Source organism: Zootoca vivipara, chromosome 15, assembly GCF_963506605.1.
Source record: "Zootoca vivipara chromosome 15, rZooViv1.1, whole genome shotgun sequence".
Taxonomy (NCBI): Eukaryota; Metazoa; Chordata; class Lepidosauria; order Squamata; family Lacertidae; genus Zootoca; species Zootoca vivipara.
In genome coordinates, this window is record NC_083290.1 from 17,981,479 (window position 1) to 18,004,794 (window position 23,316).

Here is a 23,316-nt window from a genome sequence, read left to right on the forward strand (position 1 = left end):
CACTGGCTACGGTATATGAACAGCTTTAGAAAAAAACGAGTCTTTTGGCAACTTAAAAGACTAACAAATATAGCATGGTATAAGCTTTTGTGGACATAACCTTGCATCACATATAAATATACCACACATTCAATGTGGGGTGTGTGGATTTCCTCTGGAAACACTTCTACAAAGGATGTCTAAGCACAATCCTAGACATGTCTACTCATTGGGGCTTACCTCCAGGTAACTTGGTACAGGATTGCAATCCTAATTTCACATGCACCTGGGAGTAGGTCTACGTGGGAGTAGATCTGTATAGGATTATGCCAGGCATCCCCAAACTGCGGCCCTCCAGATGTTTTGACCTACAACTCCCATGATCCCTAGCTAACAGAACCAGTGGTCGGGGAAGATGGGAATCGTAGTCCAAAATATTTGGAGGGCCGAAGTTTGGGGATGCCTGGATTATGCTGTCAATGTACCTTAACAGATTCCCTTAGTATAAGAAGCAACTCTGGCCTTCAGGGAAACCCATGGAAGCATCCCAGGTTTCCCCTAACCCAAGACACCCCAATGAAACTGACCCAAGGCAATGGGTCAGGGACAGGAAAGAAAAGAGAGAAATGGATGCTTTTAGGCATGTGAGAGTGAGGGAGGTTAGGCAGTGGTTAGCAGACTGAACTCCTGGAATACACAGCCAAAATCCCAATTGCATTTACTAAGTACATCTGAAAGGCACTTGCTGAATGGAACACAATGGGATTGGACACCTATGTGGAAGTAAGCCAGACTGAACACTTTAGAACTTCCGAATAAAAATGTCTGCTAAGCATCTGGATCTCCATGTGGAGTTCCATGCGACAGATTATCAACTGGACGCCAGGAACCCCAACTAAGGAGCATTCAGAGAGCAGTCGCTCCCACACCCCCAGGCACAGATCCCAACAGGCTGGCCATCCCAACCCCCAAAGGACTTCTCCCTCTACAGAGATTCTTCAAACAAGATGCACAGACGGACCTCCACGGAGCCGCCCGTTAAGCCAGAGGGCATCCTGCACCGAGCTGGAGCTGCCATGCAGGTGCACAACATCCCAGCTCCACCGCCAAGCCAGAGCACGTTTGCTTGGGAGCAAACCCCACTTGCGCTCAAGAAGGAGCTTGCACCCAAGGCACCCTGTGCACGCACACACACACAGGGCTGCAAGACCCGGCAGTCCCACCCTGGGACCCCAGGAACCGGTCTCCCTTTTCCCCACCCGTGGGAAACACACGTAACGAAACTAGCCTAGCCCAACCCTGCAATCGCCCCCGCGGTGCAGCAGCACCCCTCTGCCCCACAGCGCGGCGCCCTTCCCGAACACGAGGCCCCACAGGGCCAGATCTGTAGAATCCACCTCCTTGTTCAATGGAGGGGGGTGTTTAAAGATGTTCGATTCTTCCAAGGAATGGCAGGGGCGCCTCCCTCCCTCTGTCAGGCGAGCGTGCCCCGGAGCGCAGCGCTGCACGCCGGCTCCGGAGCAAAGCTCCTCCAGCGCGGCTGTCTCTCTCTCTCAGGTAAGCGCCCCCTGGATCGCAGCCCTGCTGCAACAACGGCTGTGCACGCTGCCTGGGGAGGGAGCCCCGCTGGCGTGCCTGGCGGGTAGCTGCTCTCAGGTGAGCGTGGCCCGGATGGCGGGCCCCCAACCCCCCTCTCCACCCCTGGTGTGTAGGAGCACTTACCTCCTGCTCGCGGGGAGAGCGAGGGGCGGCGGCGCCTCCCAGCCCCTTCCCGCCCACAGCAGCGGCGGCGGCGGCGGCGCTGCCCTTCGCGGCGGCTCCTCTTCCTCCTGCCCGCTCGGCCGCCTCTCGCTGGAGGACCCGGCGGTGGTGGTCTTCCTCCGCCGCCGCCGCCTGCTCCTCCTCTTCAGTGGCGCGTCGTGGGGGCGTCCGCCTGGAGGGGGCATCCCGCGCCGGCCTCGCCTCGCCTCATCGTCCTCCGGGAGACCCCCGACTCCCTACCAGAGGCCGGGGGGGAGAGAAAGGTAGGGGGCCCCGCACACAACAAAAGCCTGAGGCGGGGGGAGGGGAGATGAAGGGAGGGGCGGATTATTTTCAAAAAATTAACCGTTTGAGAAGAGGGGAGGGATGAAGCGCCGCCTCTTTATTTCTGAGGAGAAACGGAATGAAAGCTGAGGTCGGTGGGGGGATGGATGCACCGCTTGCCCTCCGCTCTTTCTCTGCCCTTCTCCTCAGCGCCCCTCCCTCTCTCCCTTCCCGCCGCTCTGTCGGCGCTTCAGCACAAAAAGCGGGGAGCCCGACTGAGAGAGAGAGGCCCCGCGCCACGACCACACCGGCTCCCGCACTGGGGAAGGGTCGGCGGCGGCGGCTGCTCGCGAGGGAGAATGAGAGGAGGAGGAGGCGAGGAGCCGCAGCCAGGCAAGCGCAAGGCCCATGCGCGCCGACCAAACCACGCCCCCTTCTCTCGCTCTCTCGGAAGGTGGGGGAGAAAAGGGGCGACGGGAGTTCGGCGCGGGGCGGGGGAGGGGAAAGGAGCTCCTCCTGCTGCGTGGAGCGCCCTGGGGGGAGTAAGGGGGCGCGTTCAGTGTGCCATGTTGGGAGGGGGAGGGATCAGGGACTGGGTGCGATCCTGTACCTGGAGGGGGCGTGGGCAGAAGGCGGGATCTCTGGGCTGGATGCGCTCCGATCCCAGCTTGCAAAAGGGGTGGCTGGCCTCGTCTGGCGCTGTTGGTTTTTCTTGCAGCAGTTATAAAAGAAGAAGAAAAAGCAGTGAAATAATATAGAATCGTAGAGTTGGAAGGGACCCTGAGGGTCATCCAGCCCACCCCCACCCCAATGTAGCATTCGAACCCACGACCCTAAGTCTCATGCTCTACCGACTGAGTTACTTATGTCTTGCTGTCTTAAGTCTTCCTTCTTTGGGAGAAGTCATATGCTTTAAATGTCCGTTTTAATTGTATGGTGTGGATCTTGATTTGGATGTACAACAGTTGCAACACATAAATTCCCCATTCCCTTAAATTAGGCAGCTGAGATGAAGAAAACCTGGGCTAACCCGCAGTGGGCTTTAGTGACAAAGGATTGTGAGCTCCAATCAGATATGGTACTGAAAACCCATCCCAGACTCAGAGTGTGTTCAAGGGTACCCAGTTCTCTCATTGTGTTTGTCTTTTACAACACGGCTCAAGTTGGCAAATCTTGGGGTTCTGGTAGGTTCTACATTGCAAACCCAAAGTGTACCTACCCCAGCTATACCTTCTTAACCTGGAAATAAGCCCTGCTGGACTTGATGATGAGGCTTATTTTTGAAGAAGTGTGCATGGGGTTATGCTGTATTTTATGCTATTATAACAACTACAGTAGATAGAAAACATGAGCCCCTCTGCTCACAATCTGAAAATCAACAACACAAAAAGCAACAAAGAGATATTGTGGTACCTTAAAAGACTTAACACAAAACTAGTTCACGAAAGCTTATGGCATAATAAAAGTTGTTAAGTCTTTTTGATGCCACAACATAGACTCTGCTGTTTTTGTTGCAACAGACTAACACAAGGACCACTCTGGTTACTTGCTTTTATCAGGGGGGGGGGGGGCTTCATAGTGTGATACAGTACCTTATTTGACCCACAAAAGCTGTGTACACATTATTGGCTTAAATGGCATCTACGACTAGACTGTTGGGGTTTTTTTTTCTGCATTTGGACTGAAGCTGGTTTGGGTGGAAACACATTGGAAAGCAACATTTCGTAAGGAAGTCCAGAACAGACATGGATTGTGACTAAAGTTTGTACACATGATTACAGTAGTTGTGATTCCTGCATTGCAAGGGGATTGGCCAGGTGACCTTTATGGTCCCGTACAACTCTATAGTTCTATGATTCACCGCCTCCCAAACCAGAGGAGCACACTGGAAGTAGAGTATAGGGGAATGTGTACAAACCCAACGTCACCTGTAAATTTTCGAAACATGACACAAAAAGGAGAGGAGAGCTAGAGGGAATGGGTGGGGCTTTACACAAGGTGGGAGAGAATGAAAGAAAGGAAAAATTGACAGTGTCATCCTGTATGTGCTAACATGAAAGCAGGTCCCACTCTGTGTCTAAATGGGGCTTACTCCCATAACAATTTGTCTGTGGGAATAAGTCCCATTGAGTTCAGCTCGATTTGCTTCTGAGTAGGCATGCTTAGGGTTACCCTATATTGCTGAAATCCTATGTGCACTTACTACAGAGTCCGTTCTGGAGGACTAAATGGGACTTCTGGCCTACGGTATAGCACTTCAGATTGCAGATGGGAGCTTGCAGGACTGAATGCTTTTACACACACACACACACACACACACACACACACACACACACAGTACATAGAAAACTAGCAGGTCAGGGCTGAAACCCACCTACATAACATGCCAGTTTTCTATGTACATGGAAGTGGTTTTGTGTAAGATGTGTTGGAGGTCCAAGGGTCAGTGGAAGCATCTTGCCTAATTATTTTAAAGAGTGGTCCCAGCCTAATAAGCTGTTGCTGTGCTGGGGTCTCAGTATTTAACTCTTTACTTAGGTTAACAGGAAACAGAAATGGTTTTTTTTTAAAAAAAATACTTTCACATTATTTTTATTCTTTTGCAATCAAAAGAATGTACACACACAAACACCTTACTGCAGCCACCTCCATAAAGCCTCTGATATTTTGCCATGTGGCCACATCCCCACAATACACTTAAAGCACATGAAGCACACAAAATCCTGGAAACCTTGTGACATGGAATGATGGCCTGTGATCAGCCACCATTCAGTATAACTTGGAAGGGGGTCTCCTATCATATTTGAAGGTCTACCTTCTCAATGAGCAACACTTTCACCCCAGCACAGAAGAATAATCTGGAGAGGTATAGTCAGGTGGGAAGGAGTCATCGGGCAACCATAGCACATTTATAGCTTGGAAGTGTATGTGGCTTGGCTGAGTCAACGGTGAGTTTCATGCATGGGTGTGTGAGCTGGGCTGTTCCAGTTACTGCAGCCTAAAGCTATTTCTTCACATTGCCTTGCATCATACTGATTCCAGTCCTAATATGTAGGATTCAGAAGTTAGCTGGGGCGGGGCAGGGTGTTCAGGATAGTTATTCCTAATTTTTTTTATTTCTTTAAATATATATATTTTTTAAAACCCAAAATTTGAATATGGTGGTGGGGAGATAAAAACAAAATACATAAAATGTAACATTAATGGGGGGGGGAATACATTAAATCCACCCGTAAAACTCGCATGACCAAGCCCAACCATGCTACATGAAAAATATTAGTGAGGTAAATCTTCAGAAGGCACTTTAAAAAGCAATTTTTGTGCCATCATAACCTCCAGGGAGGGGGAATACAGTATTTGGGACATTGAAAGGTCACTGTGTTTCTGTATAAAAGGAACTCTTCCCCTACAAACTTTGTTGTTGTTGTTGTTGTTGTTGTTGTTGTTGTTGTTGTTATACATCTGTCTCGTGAGACAATGGAATGCGCTTACAGAGGTGAAGTCAAACCACTGCATTAACAGCACCGAAGTGACCTCCCTGGGGCATAAGCCTGGTCAGTATGGAGGTTCTGGACTGCCCAGACGACAATATTGCCTCGCTGAGACAGTCCAAAGGAAAGCAGATAAATACATTTGGCACTAGATTGGCTTCAGGAGTTGCCAGAAGGAGGCATACAAGGCACCATTCCACAGTCTTAGAGACTCCACTCCAGATTTGTGTAGGGTTCACTCCTTAGCCTTTTCTTCTCCTGAAGACATCCTGCAAGGCAGCAGAAGTTTAGGATCAGAGTTTTCCTTCTCCTAGATGGCCTATTTTCCCAGGTTGAAGAGCCCCATCTGCCCATCACTTCCCTCCCCAGCACATGTAGGAACTGCCTTCTTGACCATTGGACCCATTATTGGTCTCATCTGCTCAATCCACTGGAGATTGTCTTTGCATGCAGGGAAAGTCCCTAACTCACCAAGGGTTTGAGACCCATTGGCTACCATCACCTGGTTTTGCCGGCCAGTTGAAGCTGTTCCCAGGTTCTGGCTGCTGTTGCACGCTGACAGCTTCTAGGAGCCACAGATGAGACCTGAGTGCAGGCTGGGAACCAAAGGTGGACAAGACAGAGCATGACACCTCATACACCACACATCCTACAAACACTGCCATTGTAAATATGATCATTCAGCTTGAGAAAGGATACCTTGATCTTGCCAGGAGCTGCCTACATGCTCTTTCCACCCGAGTCACCCCTTAACTGTAAAAAAAGCATAAATTAAGATAGGGGATTGCTATCCCATCATAACCCATTTTGTAAACCCTATTGCAAGCATTCTTAAGAAGGCCTGATATGGTAGTAGGATATTATATGTGACTATACGGGAAGTTAAGCTGCCATGTAAAGGATAGCAAATTTCAGTGAGAAATAAAACTGGACTGTGGCTCAGCATAATATTTTCCAAGAACAGGGGAATTCTTAGCATTTGAAGACCTTGTAATGCATCCTTTTGAAATTTCTTTCCTTTTCCCATTAAAGATTTTTAGTGCTGTTCCCCTGCTGAATTACCGAGAGCAGCCTCTGTTCCCAGAATGGCTCTAAATCAACTTGAACTCGACTTAGGTCCTTGCCATTGCGTCACTGTGTGAGATCAGCCTCGGATCAATAAGTTGCTGCCTGTGCCTTTCATGAATTATGGAATCATTGATTATAGATAATTCAGTAGTTTTGGTCGCAATTGCAATTAAACATTAATATGTCACAAATCCCTCTTGCACTTGATCGTGCAATCATAACACTTTTAATTGTAAAAGAAAGTTATGCTCTTCTCTCAGATGTTGGGAGAATGCCACTACAGAAACTAACAATGTCTTAAAGATGCTGTACTCAGCAGCTGCTCCTAAGAAACTGACTACCAAAGCACCACCAATCTTTGTGGTGAACAACAGGAAGGAATCAACATTGGTTTGGGATGTTATATTTCACTGACCCAACTGTGACTGTAGCAGTGTTCGAAACTCCCATTGTTCTAGGCACATTTTGCTATAGGGAAGTTCATCAGTGTGAGCAGTTTCTGAGCTCTGGGCACAGTACTGCACCTAAGGTTTCAGATTAAAACTGTAGAGTGCAAGAAAAGGAGGACCTCCCCACTTCCAGCTACTCTCTGAAGACTGGAGAAGAGACCCGCTGAAGAATACAGTGGTACCTTGGTTTAAGTACACAATTGGTTCCGGAAGTCTGTACTTAACCTGAAGCGTACTTAACCTGAAGTGAACTTTCCCATTGAAAGTAATGGAAAGTGGATTAATCCGTTCCAGATGGGTCCGCGGAGAACTTAAAGTGAAAGTACTCAAACTGAAGTGTACTTAAACCGAGGTATGACTGTATTAGGGGGCGTAGGCAGGGGAAGGACTAGACCAGGCATCCCCAAACTTCGGCCCTCCAGATGTTTTGGACTACAATTCCCATCATCCCTGACCACTGGTCCTGTTAGCTAGGGATCATGGGAGTTGTAGGCCAAAACATCTGGAGGGCCGCAGTTTGGGGATGCCTGGACTAGACCCTGTGAAAAATGAACATAATATTTTAGATGCAGTTCATTCATTTTCAGCTTTGTATTCTTGTTATTTAAAAAGTGCACCTAAATATTCTGTTGTTGTGCCAATAACCTATGGTAGGTTTAAGGTGCCATTTAGCTCCCAGCTTTCATATCTCAGTTTCTAACACTGGAGTGTAGGGTAGGTACATTTTCATACTGTACAGAATCCTGGAGACACGAATAAGGCAGAGAGCTGAACATATCCAAAATGCAGAAAAAGCAACCTATGGGGTTTTGGAAATCCTAAACAAACACCTAGGATGAAGTCCAGCTTACGTCAGTAGGACTTACCTCCAAGTAAACTGGCTTAGGATCCAGGTACAGTGGTACCTCGGGTTAAGAACTTAATTCATTCTGGGGGTCCGTTCTTAACCTGAAACTGTTCTTAACCTGAGGTACCACTTTAACTAATGGGGCTTGCCGCGCCACCGCCACCACACAATTTCTTTTCTCATCCTGAAGCAAAGTTCTTAACCCGAGGTACTATTTCTGGGTTAGCGGAGTCTGTAAGCTGAAGCGTCTGTAACCCGAGGTACCACTGTACCTGATTGTTCCTTGCCCTGAGTAGTAGAGCTGTGTGCAGAATGCCTGCCACATTCTGTTTTATGTTCACCCCAACATAGCCCACCCCCACTGCTACTCTTCTGCAGCAGACTCTGCAAATAGGTCAGCCATATTTCTGGGGAAGATATACACAAGGGAGGCTTGTAATAGATGAGTGCTAATCTATTTTTTGCTGTTCTAACAAAGAGAAATGCTGAATCCAATTCCAGAAAGACTGTGTGACCAAGAAAACATTAGAAAAATTAGGAAGGGGTGCGTATGAAACATTTCAAAAGGAGTAGTTCCCTTAAAGCTAACGCATTAGGAATTATGCATGCAAACATTCATCCTGCACTGTTTCAGGATCCTGCTTTTTGCTCTCTAGGTAAGGCCAATGCGCTTTCTGATTACACGCTCCACAAGGCCAGTTCTTGAATTCCCAGGCTGGGCCCCTATTTGGCAGCACCAGCCACAGCACTAGGAGGCAGCTGACGGTGGTGTGAGACAATGAAGTCAAAGGCTGATATCCATGACCTTTGCAACTTGACTTTTCTTGACCTGGAACGTCTTGGCAGAGTTTTAAAAAGGCAGCCGAACAAAACAAAACTGTAGCCTAGGTTTTTTTTTTTCTTTCACATTCTGTCCTGCCTACAGGTTGCTTCTTGTCTTTTCCTATTCTGCAATCAAGAGGCCGGTAGAATCCAAGTCTTACTCCAGGCTGGAAATTAGATATAAGCTGCAATTTGAAGAATGCAGTTCCTTCACATAATGTGATCAGGAAGTAGAGGCCACAAAGTCAGTCTTTCTCTTTCCTCCTCTTCCTTTTTTCTACTATTTCCCATAGTCTCAGGTCACTTTCCCATGTGCAGTTTTGCTGTTTGCATATGCACAAAATATGAAGAGTTCAGATGGCAATAGCAGTCAAAGCACACAGCAAGACCGCAGAGTTGATCATTCTAAATCCACGAACTATGAGAGCCTACATATGAGAAAAGTGAGGTGGTTCTGTATCACAGAATTGGGCAGCTTCTTCTGCAACACAGGAACACCATGCTGGAGAGAGAGAGAGAGAGCGCCACGGCTATTTTGCATCTGTTATTTATGCATGATTGTCATTTGAATTAGAAGTTCAAGAAGCTGCCACAGGGCAGGAAAACAATCTCCATCTATTAAATATTAAAATAGCTGGCACTTAAAGCAGGTTTTGAATAACCCAATTCATTTCGGGGACTAACTTAATCAGTAGAGTAAAGGTAAAGGTACCCCTGACCCTTAGGTCCAGTCGCGGACTCTGAGGTTGCGCGCTCATCTCTATAGGCCAAGGGAGTCAGCGTTTGTCCGCAGACAGCTTGTCTGCAGACAGCTTCCGAGTCATGTGGCCAGCATGACTAAGCCGCTTCTGGCGAACCAGAGCAGCGCACGGAAATGCCGTTTAACTTCCCTCCAGAACGGTACCTATTTATCTACTTGCACTTTGATGTGCTTTCGAACTTCTAGGTGGGCAGGAGCTGGGACTTTAATGTCTAGACCAGGCATCCCCAAACTGCGGCCCTCCAGATGTTTTGGCCTACAATTCCCATGATCCCTAGCTAACAGGACCAGTGGTCGGGGAAGATGGGAATTGTAGTCCAAAACATCTGGAGGGCCGAAGTTTGGGGATGCCTGGTCTAGACCAGTCATGGGGAGTCCTTTTTCAGCCCAAGGGGCCACTTTCGCCTTCTGGGGGCCAAATGCCAGTGGCGGGCAGAGCCAGAGGGAAAAGTTGGGTGGAGCAACAGGTGTGACACCTGCTTTGCACAGCAGGCTACATTGCAGTCTTGTGAAGTCCACACACATGCACACACCACTCCCTCCAGCCTCCATCCATGCAAGAAAACAGGAAGATAATCCTGTTCCGGCCAGGCAAAAGCACACAAAGAGGGTTCAGAGTAGGGCCAGTGAGGAGTCTAGACTGAGAAGTGGATGTTGCCAAGTGCAAATCTTGAGGACTGGATACGGAGACCTAGAGGGTTCCCCTTCTCCAGCCTTGGGGAGAAGGCTCTTAAAAAAGAATTAAAAGGAAATGTTCTTGGAGATACATGGTGAAGGGAAAGTGGGGGGGGGAGAGGACACCAAGGGTTTAGCTATCCCTAGGATGTGTCAGATTAATAACATTTTTAGAAAAGACAATTAGGTTTGTTGACAAAGGAAATGCAATACATAGAACAAGGGGGGTGGGGTGGGAGGGAGTCCATTGCTTGGAGCCCAGAACACTCAACTTGGGAAATGACTTCAAATTCTTAAGTCAGTGAATTTTGTTTTGTTTTTTGCCATGACTAGGCTCTTGCCCTTTGCAATCCGGAAGGAAAGGTCATTCAGCTTTGCTCACCGCAACTCTGCATTGTTGGGGGATGTCAAAGGGCATTTGCACAAGGGGCAGTAAAGAGGAACCTGTCAGTACCATTAGTCCAATATATCAGCACAGGCAAAGCAACATCACTCGCAGAAATCACCAGGAGTGATTTGTTATCGGGCCGGCTCCATCAATAGAGATTTCTTCCCATGCACATAGCAAGGATCTCCAAAGTGACTTGTTGAAGCATTTTGGGCTTTCTTGGAAGCAGTGAGAGTTGTCTAAACAGCTCCCTTGTTTTGACTTTGCACATGGGAGCAGCTTGCTAGAGCACTCTCATGGCCAAAATATGCTAAGTATCCCAGAGAGGACGAAATATGGGACCTTTGTCAAGTGTATTCACTGATGATATTTTGGCTTGTCCCCCCTTTTCCCTATGCTCTGTCCTCTAAACTGTTTTTCATGTGTCCACAGATGGGAGAAAGAAGATTGGCAAAGGGCAGCAGGGGGAACTATCCCAATGGAGCAGTCCTGAAGCTGCTTTTGCAGAGGGAGCTGATAATAAGGGCGGAGTGCTTCATGGCCAATTGGTGAAGACTTACTATCAGGAATACATATTATTGCAGAGACTGCATTAACTCTGATCACTCCAGAGGAGCCTCTTACTAGCTGAAAAAAACAAACGTACCTTCAACCTCCTGCAGATGTTTTACAGAGCCAAGTTTTTAAAAACCCACTTGTGTTTCCTTACCAGGTAAGTATTTGCTTTTGTGTAAAGTCCCATATCTCAGTGATCCTGGAGTCACTCTTGTTTGAGATACCTCTTTGTTTCAGAGGGTGGGGACAAAAGCAGAAGGTGTTAGCTCCACCTTTCATTGGCTCTAGCTTCTCTAGCCATTTGCTCTGGCTCCCCCTAATGTTGACCTCCCAGCCTTCCACCCTACCAGTCCTAAGGAGCACCAGCCACCATTGCAGCCCCCAGTCTCCCTACTGACCATCCCTAGTACTAGATTGACCAGATTAAAGGGGGACAGGGCATGTTTCGTATTTTGTTAATAGAAGATGGCATTGTGAGCAGGGACAATTCATCAGGAAGGGATTCAAAAAGCTTCTGTTGATGAATTCCTGTTGTCTCCACAGCTGTTAAAGTGCAAGCGCCCTAATCTCCTTGAAAGAAAAAGATCAGTTCACTTTAACTGCAACTCCAGCAAAGAAAGGAAAAAACACACCAAAAAAAGTATACGTGAAATGAAGCATGGCCTTAGTTTGGCTCGTAACCAGCACTCACCTTGGGAGTAATAGGGATTTGCAAGTAGGGAGGGGACCAAAGGTTTGCAGTGGATCAGTTCCCACTGTTATTTGATCCCACCCTAAAACCTGATCGCCGTGAAGCTCCCTATTCACTCTTATATAATTCAGTGAAATTGATCTCCACTACAGGAGAAAAGGACAAGGTTCACTTTCACAATGATTGTTATGTGTCTTTATTATTCACAAACAGGCCGAGAGAAACACAAGGGGTGTGTCTGTGTTCGAAGGAGGAAGAGGGTCAGCAATGCAGCTGGGTGTAACTTAAGAGGTGCTTAAGTCGAACATTTTGCTTCCTGGTCTGAGCCCTTCCCAGAAACTGTGAACCAAATAATTGCATTTATTCCATCCTCAGTTTACACCTGTATAACAACAAAAGAGTGTTTGCTACACTGAAGACATATCAGTGCTTTTTTCCTGGGGGGCGGTGCGGGCGGTGCATACCCCTAAACATTTTGTGAATCTTTGTACTTTTGTACAAAGTACATTTACTGCATTTATTTCCCCCGATTTGAACTATAAAATGGTGATTTTCCTGAGTCAAAATGAGAGTACCCCTAAACATTTTCTTAGAAAAAAGCACTGCATACAATATAGAGGAGGCATCCTTCAAAGGTACGCAGCATTAACACGTGAGACACCTTAGCAGAAAATGCCACCACAACCAAGAGTTAGCCATAAAGAAAAGAAAAGAGAAAAGAAGAAAACCATAATTATTGTTTGCAGTAATTAACAAGAACTTCATACTGCATTCATGACCCCTATTTGTCAGAACATTTAAAAATTAACTTGTCTGAAGTTAGTTTGCTGTTGTCCAATACGCTGCCATCTTTTGCTCTTGCACTTTTTATGCCAGCCTTGTTATTCAACCTGCTATTACAGTATGTTTAGCCTCAGGATGTTCTTTGGTGCAGAAGCAGGTGTGGACTCATTACTCCTCCTGCCATGCTTTTGAGAAGCCATTATCCTGTAAATAGAATTGCAGAGATGAAGCAGTTGCGGAGCAGGGTCCCTTCTATCACCTCCACTGAAAGCCCACCTCCCCTTCTCCATCAGGCTCCTGCTGGCCCTGAACTGTTTCCATTTCAGTTGGTAATTACAACTCAAAGAAATGGTACCTGAGTTTTCTGTTTTCCACTTTCTTCCTCATCCGTTTTCCCTCTTATGACATGTCTTTAGGTCAAGCATCCCCAAACTGTGGCCCTCCAGATGTTTTTGGCCTACAACTCCCATGATCCCTAGCTAGCAGGACCAGTGGTCAGGGATGATGGGAATTGTAGTCCAAAACATCTGGAGGGCCGAAGTTTGGGGATGCCTGCTTTAATGGGCAGCTAACCTATCTCAGGCCTATGGCTAATCCTCTAGTCTAGGCCCTCAGGTCAAAGTGGATGCAGCCAAACTATGAATGTGGGTGTGGCTGAAGTGGGATTGTCTTGCAAATGGAGAAAATGATGCAAGAGCCTTTACTTTTAGGCATCCTAGAAAAGTAGCAATATTTAAAAACTTTTCAGGCCTTTAAATACCTAACGTGGCATGCAGATGTGCAAAACTGAAAGTTTGCTGCTTATCCAAACAGAAATTAAATAAGTTAATGCAATTATATTGTAAGGATGAAAAAACTAACAAAAAATATTCCCATATGTTTGGTCACTTCTCTGCTCCTGCTACTGGAATTAAGGTTAAAAAAACAGCATCTTGATTTCAATTGGGCCAAGGCTTCATCAATATAATCTTTACTCTCGGCTATCCTCTGTCTAGATATATTAATGCACTTGGGAAGTGTACTGTTCACAGTAAAGATAAGTCTGTAGATAGAAATCAAGCTCAAAGCTTTTATACTGCAGATCTTAATACCATAGCTGCCAAGTTATCCCTTTTTTACAGGGATTTTCCCTTATGCTGAATAGGCTTCCTCACGAGAAAAGGGAAAACTTGGCAGCTATGCTTAATACCAATTGCAGGTTGAAGGTGAGAGAGAAAAAGGAGGTTTAACCATAGCAGGAAATGCTCTGGAGAAAACCAATAGCAGGTGTTGTAAGTAAGAACTGAAAAGGTTTGGCAGAGATTTGTGCATTTACCCAGGACTGAGGAAGTCATGTGCCGACTGGCAGAAAAGTACATTGACAAGACAGCAATGCAATGGAAGGAAAAGAACAATATTGAGAGTACCTTATAGGCCAAGGCCGAGCCTGGGGAAGAGTTAGGAGCAGGATGGGAGCTTGAGGTCCTGAGCTTTGTGAGTCACTGTGATACAAAGATTGCTGTAAAGCCAAGCCGGTCAGTAATGCACAAGAGACATGCCCTTCAGCATTTTTTAGGAAGAAAAGTTCAAGGTGCTTCTGCTCTGTAGAGAAGTTGGCATTCCTCAATACGAGGCCGAAGATGTGTCACAGTGCAAAGCACTAGCATTTAGAAGAGAAAGGCAGGCAATTACTGGGAAGATTAAGAAAAAACCCAATCGGATTCTTTTGGCAAGACTGCTGAATCACTACAACTTTATGGGCCAATTCAGGCAAATAGTCTCTGCATTGACTTTCACTGGCACAGCCTGTTGACAATAAGACAAAGCAAATTAGCCTGAAGATGTTTAACTCCCAGTGAACACCAGCTTGTCTGATGAGCTTCGACTATAGAGTCCATCACCACATTTACAACCCATGTTTCCAAGGTTCTCCTCCTCCTTGTTTTGTCCACACAACAGCTTTGTGAGGCAGGCAAGGCTAAGAAACAGTGACTGGCCCAAGGTCTCTCAGTGATTTGAAGCCTGGCCTCCAGATCCTAGCCCAGCACTCTAACCATTACACCCCATGGACTCATCATAAACTGGACGGTTTCCGATCAGCAGATCCCACTAGACTGTCATTGCATAGCTTCTGCAAACTCCACATATGTTGAGGGCAAGCTGCTAATCTGGGTGCAAATTCCCACTCAGCCATGAAGCTATCTGGGTTGTTCTTGGGCTTGTCAAGGAGAGGGTGTAGTTCAATGGCCATGCAGCTGGACCAGCCATGCCCCTACCTGTCCCACACATTCTGGACAAGGTTTTGTGGAAAATAGCCTCGGGGACCAAATTGCCAGGATTATTTTGGCCCAGGGTTTATATGTTCACCACCACTGCTATACACAATGTAGCTTGTTAAGTCATGACATATACTGCTGATAGGAGAGCAGGAGAGCTGTGTAGCATAGGTTGGACAGACGCAGGGAGATTTTTTTGCACTGCCATTTCTGAGTAGAAGCAGCTATTGGAGTCATCATAATTTCAGCAATAGTTGTTTAAATCACATCAATGTTGTGTGTGTGTGTGTGTGTGTGTGTGTGTGTGTGTGTGTGTGTGTGTGTGTGAGAGAGAGAGAGAGAGAGAGAGAGAGAGAGAGAGAGAGAGAGAGAGAGAGAGAGAAAGAGAGATCAACAATTAAGGCACTATTGTGAACTATTGACCTGCAATTCTTGGTCTGCAAAATCACTGAGATCCTAACTGAAATGTACTCGGAGTCGAGAGTGAATTTCATGCTCTTTATTCAGCTCATAGTCATCAAGGAGAAGAGGAGAAGAAGAATGGCTCTTTTCCCAAAACCATCTGCTTATATACATTATTTACACAATGGGCCTTGCGTGATTGGCTACTTCAGGGCTACACCTGTGGGCCAATTATATTGTGGATTGACTTTTGCTTGCAGCCTGATTGGCTGCTCCTACAGGCCAATCAGGTAGCAGATTCACTTCTGCCAGCCGCCTGATTGGCTGCTCCAGCAGGCCAATCAGGTTGCGGATTCACTTCCACCTGGAGTTGGATTGGGTAGCTCCCGCTGATTCTGAATCCTATTGTTCTAGGATTCAGCTCAGTACATAACACTAACCGTAGGCAATATTAGGAATTCAGGGCTGTCCTGGAGAAACGCTCCCTGCCATCTGTTCTGCAGGGTCCAGCAAGCTCCCTATTTTGCTGAAGAACATCATAAATTGCTTTCTGATATGAAGCCAATGATCTTAGGAGCTTAAATAGGTGCTTCAGCCAACTGCATGAGGGGATAATTAAGAAAAGGAAGGCCTGATGAGAAGCCAGGCAATGGCAGAAGATCACACTGCTAAAATGGAGATTAGCATCTGATGCAACGAATGTTCCAAGAGCCAGAATCTAAGCAGCCCATGCACACGTACTTTGGGTAGGCAATTTCCACAGCTGAGGCAGGGAGCTAAAGATAAATGAAGTGGATGCCAAACACTTCTCCCCTTCCAATGGTCTTCTTTCCTTTGTCCTTGCCTCCTATTTCCCAGTGGGGTTGTGCAGTACCCCTGCTGCCTGGCAGTTCTTTGTTCTGGAATCCTAGCCGTTCTGCTCTCTCCGCTTCCAAGCCTTGCTGTTTCACCACATTGACGACTGCAGGAGCCCCCACGGGAGGCTGATATATGTGGCATCCAGGATGCAAAAGGATGCTGTTTTCCAAGCAAGTCACTCTTTATTATCACAGCAGGAAACAGATATCAGAGTGAAATTTGCAGCGAATGTTTATTAGATGGTGTGTCTGCCAGAGGTGGGCAATTTTGATCACCAGCCTATTATGATGATGAATCACAGAATCTATTAATCATGGAATGGCAGGGGAAAGGAGCTGTCTCCATTTGCTCACTTGTTTTTTTTTTTTCGAAAAGAGCTTCCTGACTTCATTTTATCTTATTCTTTATTGTTAACATCTTATTTATTAACAGCTGTGGAAAAATAACGTCTGTGCCTCTCTTTGGAGCAGCTACGGCAATTGCATGGTGGAGAAGCAAAGCTCCCCTCACAGCAACCAGACAATGTGCTTCATCGCTGACTTGGGAAGCACCACCATTGCATCACTGGCAAGAAAAACACTAAGACAGTCTTAGCTGTGATGCAAATACTCAGGGCCGGCTCTAGGGGTATGCTGGGGGGCGCGGGGGGCGCCGGAGCGGGGGCGCCGGAGCAATCTCCATGCCAGGGCGCCCGACATGCTTGAGGCGGCCCTGCAAATACTCTCCATGCAGGGAGGAGGATCTGTGGCTTTGAAGAGGTTGCTCCAATTTCCATCAGTCCCTGATCTCTGGCCACGTTGGCTGCAACTCAGGGTAGCTGCAGTTCTACTGGGCCAAAATTAGCAAAAGGAATTTCAGTAGGGACAAATGTAAGGTTCAGCACTTAGGCAGGTATAATCAGATTCACAAATACAGGATAAGGAACACCTGGCTTGACAACAGTACATGTGAAAAGGATCTAGGGGTCTTAACAGACGACAAGCCTAACATAAGCCAACAGTGTGATGCAGCAGCAGCAAAAAAAAAAAAGGGGGGGGGGTTGCATTGAAAGAAGTCTAGTATCCAGATCAAGGAAAATAATAGTCCCACTCTATTCTGCTTTGGTCAAACCCCACCTGGAGTCCTGTATCCAGTTCTGCCACAATTAAAGAAGGCTATTGAAAAGCTGGAACGTGTGCAGAGGAGGGCAAACAATTTTATAAAGGGTCTGGAAACATAAGAGCCAACACCTAGGGGTCAAGGTCCCTTAACATATTGGAGGGGGCCGGGGGCCCCAAAATTGATGGACATGGCATTCAATTGTCTGTCTTGTGATCAGTTGTGTGAGGTTGGTCTTGCCTGCCCCCCCCCCCAGTACTTTATTCAAGTAGACATCCCTGTCTGGAAACCATATGATTGTGTTATTAGGGTGTGTCCCTTACTTTGCAGTGCACAGTCCCCTAATTGAAGAGCTGTCAGTCCTCTCTTTGAAACAGTTGCCAGCTTGAAGAGCTGTCCAGTCCCAAGTCTATTTAAAGAACCATAAGGGGGAGAGCAGGGCAGGGAGCAGGGCTTCAAGTTGTCCGTCACCTGGACGGCAGGCTGAGCACTGAGCCCGCTGCCCATCATCTTCCCACCCATGGTAAAATGTATTGCACGTCTATTTAAGTCAGTAATTATTTCCAAAGTGGCATCCGTCCCTATAAATTAGCAACTGCAAACATTATGCAAATCTGTATCATCTTTTTGTCCTCTTTTTGGTGACATATTTCCTTTTCCTTTTTTTGGCCACTCTAGGCTTTAACTTGCAGATCATCTCCTTGTGCATTCATGTTGCCGAAATAGGAAGGGTTTAAAAGAATCATAAATGACAAAATAACTACCATTATTTTTAAATATTTTCTCCTTTATATCACATCATTTGACTTAATGCACCTAAGAATGCTGCTCTTTCTCAACTCAATTGCCGCCATTTGCTCCAATAAATGTCTACGTGCCCACTGAGGCTCTCTCCCCACAGTTGCTTTGGTGCTCTTGTAATAAAACACTATTTTATTTCCACTCTCCTTTTCTTATACGGTGAGAGGAAATCACCTCTGTCCTGAGCTCCCTGGGGTACAACAAAACCATTTCTCCTCAGATAAATCAAGATCTACAGTGGTACCGTGGGTTACAGACGCTTCAGGTTACAGACTCTGCTAACCCAGAAATAGTACCTCGGGTTAAGAACTTTGCTTCAGGATGAGAATAGAAATCGCGCGGTGGCAGTGGGAGGCCCCATTAGCTAAAGTGGTACCTCAGGTTAAGAACAGTTCCAGGTTAAGAACGGCCCTCCAGAACGAATTAAGTTCTTAACCCGAGGTACCACTGTATAGCAAAATAAATTACTATGGGGTAAACAAGTGTTGGTCAGAGGGCCAGTTTAGACACACAACTTTGAAGGTTTATATTCCATCTTTTAATGAAATGATTCTCAAGGCATCTAACAAATAATAGGCTAATTACACACACATACCCAAAGCTCATACATATATAGCACACAGTGGTCTTTGTGTTTTAAATTGTATATATTTTAACTTAGTTTGGCAATTTTATCTGTTTAGTTGTTTACTATTTCCTTGTACTTTTGTACACAATGCAAATATCTACACAGTATCTATCATCTATCGATTGATCGATCGCACAACGACAGCACATGCTTCCTTGAGGTCTTGCTCTCTGAGGGCAACTGCCAGCCTGAGTTGTGGATGCTTCCACCAGTGGGAAGATGTTTCAAACCGGGGCTCTCAGCAAGCAGGCTCCAGCTCCTTAGGTCCTGTGCCACCACCTCAGTTTCTATAGGAAACCTGCGAGACTTGTCTCTGCTGCAAGAGTCCTCCCTACACCCCTGCTCTCTTTTGCTGGTTGCTGTCTTGGATCTTGACTCTTGCTTGGTTTCCATTGCTACGCTTCTGCCTCTGACCTCCACTTTACAGCACAGGAGGGGAGAGATGCTCTTGTGCTTGAATCCTGGTTGCGTGTTTCCCACATGCATCTGGTTGGCCACTGTGAGAACAGGAGGTTAGACTGGACGGACCGTTGGCCTAATCCAGCAGGCTATTCTTATGTTCTTAAGTTCCTTTGTTGCTGTGCACAATATACGTGCAAACTGTGGAACTATTTCTCAAATACCTTATTGGGGGGGGGGGCAGACGGTTGACCCAGCACTTTGATGCATTCCAGGTGGATGAGTTTAAGATGCAGGCTGGTTTAAGGTCACTGATTGAGCCCCCCAGCAAGGAACAAACTTTGCTGTAACCCAAGCTGGTTATGCTGGAACAGTGCATATTCTGGCTTCCCCTGACAATTGTGCGTGTGTGTGCGTGCGCACGTGCGTGTGCATGCATGCATGCACACTTCATTCCTTAATTTGCTTTTTCTTTCCAATGCAAACGTTAATTAAACAAACTGTGCGGGAGCATAAATGAGCTCTAGCTCCTGGGCATAGCTCTTGGCTTCCCTCCAGCGGTGAAGAGGTAGATTCTGAAGCACAGGAGCTTAACCTGAGAGGCTTTGCCACGCTCTCGAGGAGAGCCACCAAGGAGCTGTGTCAAACCATTACACACATACGAAAGAGAAGCAGCACATAGGCTATTGGGACCAGTATGGCTGCAATCCTATTCATTGTTTCCTGGCAATGAGCTCCCCTGAACTCAGCAATGCTCCCTTTTGATTGCCCAGGTTCCTTCTGTAAAACTTCAGTGAGATACCTTCCATCAGCTGAAACACAACCTTGAGCTTCTAACCGGAACTGCAAAACATATTGTAAAGAACTTGAACTGCTCTCTGAAGTAGGAACTCCGTCAAATATAAGTAGGGCTTGGATATTTCCCCAATTCTCTGACTTCTTCTGTGCTAATCTCTCACAGGCAGGGATAATGAGTTTTCAAGTTCTTTTCTAAGCAAACTTGAAAGACTCATTATCCCAGCTTCCCATTGCCACAGCAAGTAGGATCTGTCAATTGTCCTGACACTCCAGCAGATGGCATCGCTGCTGCTGTGCTGGAAAAAAAAGTTATACAGCTAGGCTATGATGCCCAGAGTGCTCCCAACCACCACCATTTTTAAAACCAAGCTCTCATTGTAAAACAAAACTACAATATTCTGGGGTTCAGTTAGTTTGGGAAGTTGGATACTAGACTCCTGGCCTTACCTGGTTCTGGCCTTAATGTGGTTTGATGATGCATTAAGTATGCTTTCTTAAAACCCCTCCTTCCCAGGAAAAAGAAGACCAAAATGTAGCTGTCATTTCACTTATTTATTATTAATAATTTCTATTTTATTTTTAGTGCTCAAAGAGCGTTAAAATCCCCAAAGCCTCGTGAAGAGAGGCATTAGTGGTCCCGTCTTGCCAGAGGGCATGGAAGAGGGTTGTGGAGGAACCAGGAGATAATGGTTTGCCCAAAGCCATCCAATGGGTTCTTGGATGGAGCAGGATTGTAAATCCAGACTCCTGGGTCCAAGCCTAGTACATTATCTGTTGGATCACAGTTTCTGTCTTCAGCAGTTTGTATCAAATGCCACAGGCGGGTGGGGGAAGAGATGTGTAAATGGGAATGCAATGCCCCTTGTGCTCACTGTGCAAATTGGATCTCAGTGATAGTGACACTCACACCAGATATTTAAAGCACTATGATGCCACTTCAAACAGTTGCGGCTTCTCCCCCAAAGAATTATGGGAGGTGTAATTGGCTACAGGTGCTGAGAGTCGGTAGGACACACACACTGTTTCCTCCTCACAGAGCTACAATTTCCAACCTAAAGACTGAGTGATTTTTAAACCACTCTGGGAATTGTAACTCTGGGATAGGAATAGGGATTTCCTACAGATATCTCCAGGTGGGGCTGGGGACGTCCTCTGCCTGAAACCCCGGAGAGCTGCTGATAGTCGTCATACTGAACTAGATGGATCAATGGTCTAATTCATGTTCCTACACTTGACAGCTGATAATAATAAAATGGGCCTTATGCTATGTACTTCTGGTTTTTGGTATTAATATATAATGGATCAACACAGCTGCCTGCATTTTTGGACTCTCCTTGGGGACATGGATGAGCTCTCATGATGAGTTCCTGAGCTTCATGATTTACCAACACACCGTTGGAATTACAATTTTAAAAATCTGGGTGGAAATTAATCTTCACCAAGGTCTTCTTCAGGTGAATGGCATGTGAAACTGCTCTATACTGAGTTTAGCGCATTGGTCCACCTTGGACGGTCAATCCCGATGACAACTCTCCAGAAATTCAGGCATCTTCGTTCCAAGCCCTGTTCCATGAGAACCTTTTCACTGGAGATGCCATGCCATGGGGCATTCTGCATGGAAAATTGATGGTTGGGGCTTCAAAGTGCAGCCCTGGGAGCCCCTGTGCAGCACTTTGAAGTCCTAACCATCAGGTGATCGTTGGTGCTTCAGAAGCCACTTTTACCTGCCCAAGCATGGTGCCATATACGATGCCAAGTGATTGGCAGGTGGGCATGGCTTGGCCTGGTGCTAGAGGTTCCCCACCTCTGCCATATACTGTATGCTCTATACCAACCTTCACCAACCTGGCACCCTGAAACAGCAGCCAGGTGCTCATCTTTTGAGGGCATTACTATTAACCCTTTGATTGTAAGTAAGAGCTAAATGTTGGGATTGGGAACTGACCACTGGAAATGTCTGGTGCTGGTTTCTTTTGAAAACCAGAACTTTCCTCCACATGTAAAAAAGGAGTCTTGAACCCAGGGATTTTTCTAAGCTGGAACTCACCGGAACCTCTTTCCACGGTGCTGGGGCAAGTGGTCGAAGAAGAGAAGTCCTCTCCCTAAAAAAAGCTCAACAAGTTCTGGTACCTCTTTTTCTAGAAAAATAACCCCTCTTGAACCCAACATCGGCCTGGCCTCCTCTCAGCTACACTGCCCTGCCTCCCAGAGAGCTTACATAGCCAGTCCATGTATGTATGAATGAACAGCCCCAGTGAACTGGCTGTGTAAACACCTGAGGACAGTTATTTGCACTGGGCAAATGATTTATACTCCCAGATTGCTTTCATTCTGATGAGCTCCTTGTTCGCTGTGGTCACACTTTCTGTTTCCACACTGAAGAGAGTGCTGCCACAGAAAAGCAGACCAGGCCTCTAATGTATTTTGTTCAGAGCAGCCAAAAATTGCCCCCCTCCCTGCACCATTAACTACTTACTTGCCAACACAGTGGAACGTTGTGCCTGCCATGTTAAGTCACTGAAATTGTAAATGCTTGTTTGCATTACTATGTGTTTACATTTGATTAGTTGGTAACTCAATTCTAGGGAGTTCTCTAGTAGTTCTCATGTGATTGGCTAACATTGGTCACAGGGGAGGTATCTAGCGAATGAGAGACTTCATTTTATGTGAAGCAAGAAGACTGTGTTTTAAGATCCACTGTGAACACTGCTAAGTTGAATAGAGCGTTGGAGTGTTTCTTCTCTGCTTGAAAGAAAGACAGCAAAACAGCAGGAGAAGGTAAAAGTGGAAATCTCTCATAGGAGCTGCAAGGCATGGGCTAAATGTAGGGTTACCAGACGCAATAGAGGACAGGACCTCTGTGCCTTTAATTGCCCTGCTCTCTTTTGAGTCTGGAAACCTTAAAGAGAAATCAGCAGACCCTTTGTTTAATTTCCAAGCAAAGGATCTGCTGGTTTCTCTTTAAGGTTTCCAGACTCAAAAAAGAGCAGGGCAATTAAAGGCACAGAAGTCCTGTCCTCTATTGAGTCTGGCAACCCTAGCTAAATGAGATACAGAAGGCTGAGTGCTGAGCTCTGGAAAGAGAGGAAAATACAGTTGTTTGGAAGTTAGAAGAAGAGACTGTAAGACTTGTAGTAGCATGCGGCCATTTAATTCCTCTATAAGTTTCTTCAAGTAAAGTTTTTGAATGTTAAAGTTTGGACAAGGGAGGATCACACAAAATGTCTGCCACATCTAAAACAGCAGGAAAAGAAACACAAAGTGGTGTGGGCAACTGCTCTCATGCGTCCTCAGGGAGAGACATTCTTTGCCCCACTCCTCCCTTCAAAGGAAATGTCAAAATGTGTGGAACAGAGACTCCCCCCCCCCTTGTCTCTTTGGGGCTGCATCCTTTTCACAAAAGCCCTGCAGTAAAAGATCAGAGCTACTGCAGGAACTTTCTTTAGCATTAGGCTAAGATCCAAAGAGCTTTTTAGACACACCCAAGGGCTTAGGCATGTTTCACAGGATTTTTTCACTTTCCCATTTAAACAGCAGCTCCTTC

General features: G+C 46.3%; 1 protein-coding gene and 1 long non-coding RNA gene across 6 annotated transcripts in view; one reads left to right on the forward strand and one right to left on the reverse strand.

Moving 5' to 3' along the window:
* Positions 1–2,393, reverse strand: part of ARHGAP32 (Rho GTPase activating protein 32) — a 217,028-nt gene extending 214,635 nt beyond the window's left edge. Inside the window, exon 1 of one of the 5 annotated variants that reach the window (XM_060268467.1) lies at positions 1,702–2,393. In XM_060268467.1, coding sequence (XP_060124450.1) covers positions 1,702–1,925 — 224 coding nt within the window. In that variant the 5' untranslated portion in view covers positions 1,926–2,393. The remainder of the gene's footprint in view (positions 1–1,701) is intronic. The other 4 variants (XM_035139369.2, XM_035139370.2, XM_035139366.2 and 1 more) reach the window with 4 other exon arrangements.
* LOC118096937 (uncharacterized) lies at positions 1,350–22,594 on the forward strand. The gene is made up of 3 exons (XR_004693991.2): positions 1,350–1,536; positions 10,937–11,216; positions 11,603–22,594. It is a non-coding gene; the product is annotated as an uncharacterized LOC118096937 (long non-coding RNA).
* Positions 22,595–23,316: the final 722 nt, after the last annotated feature.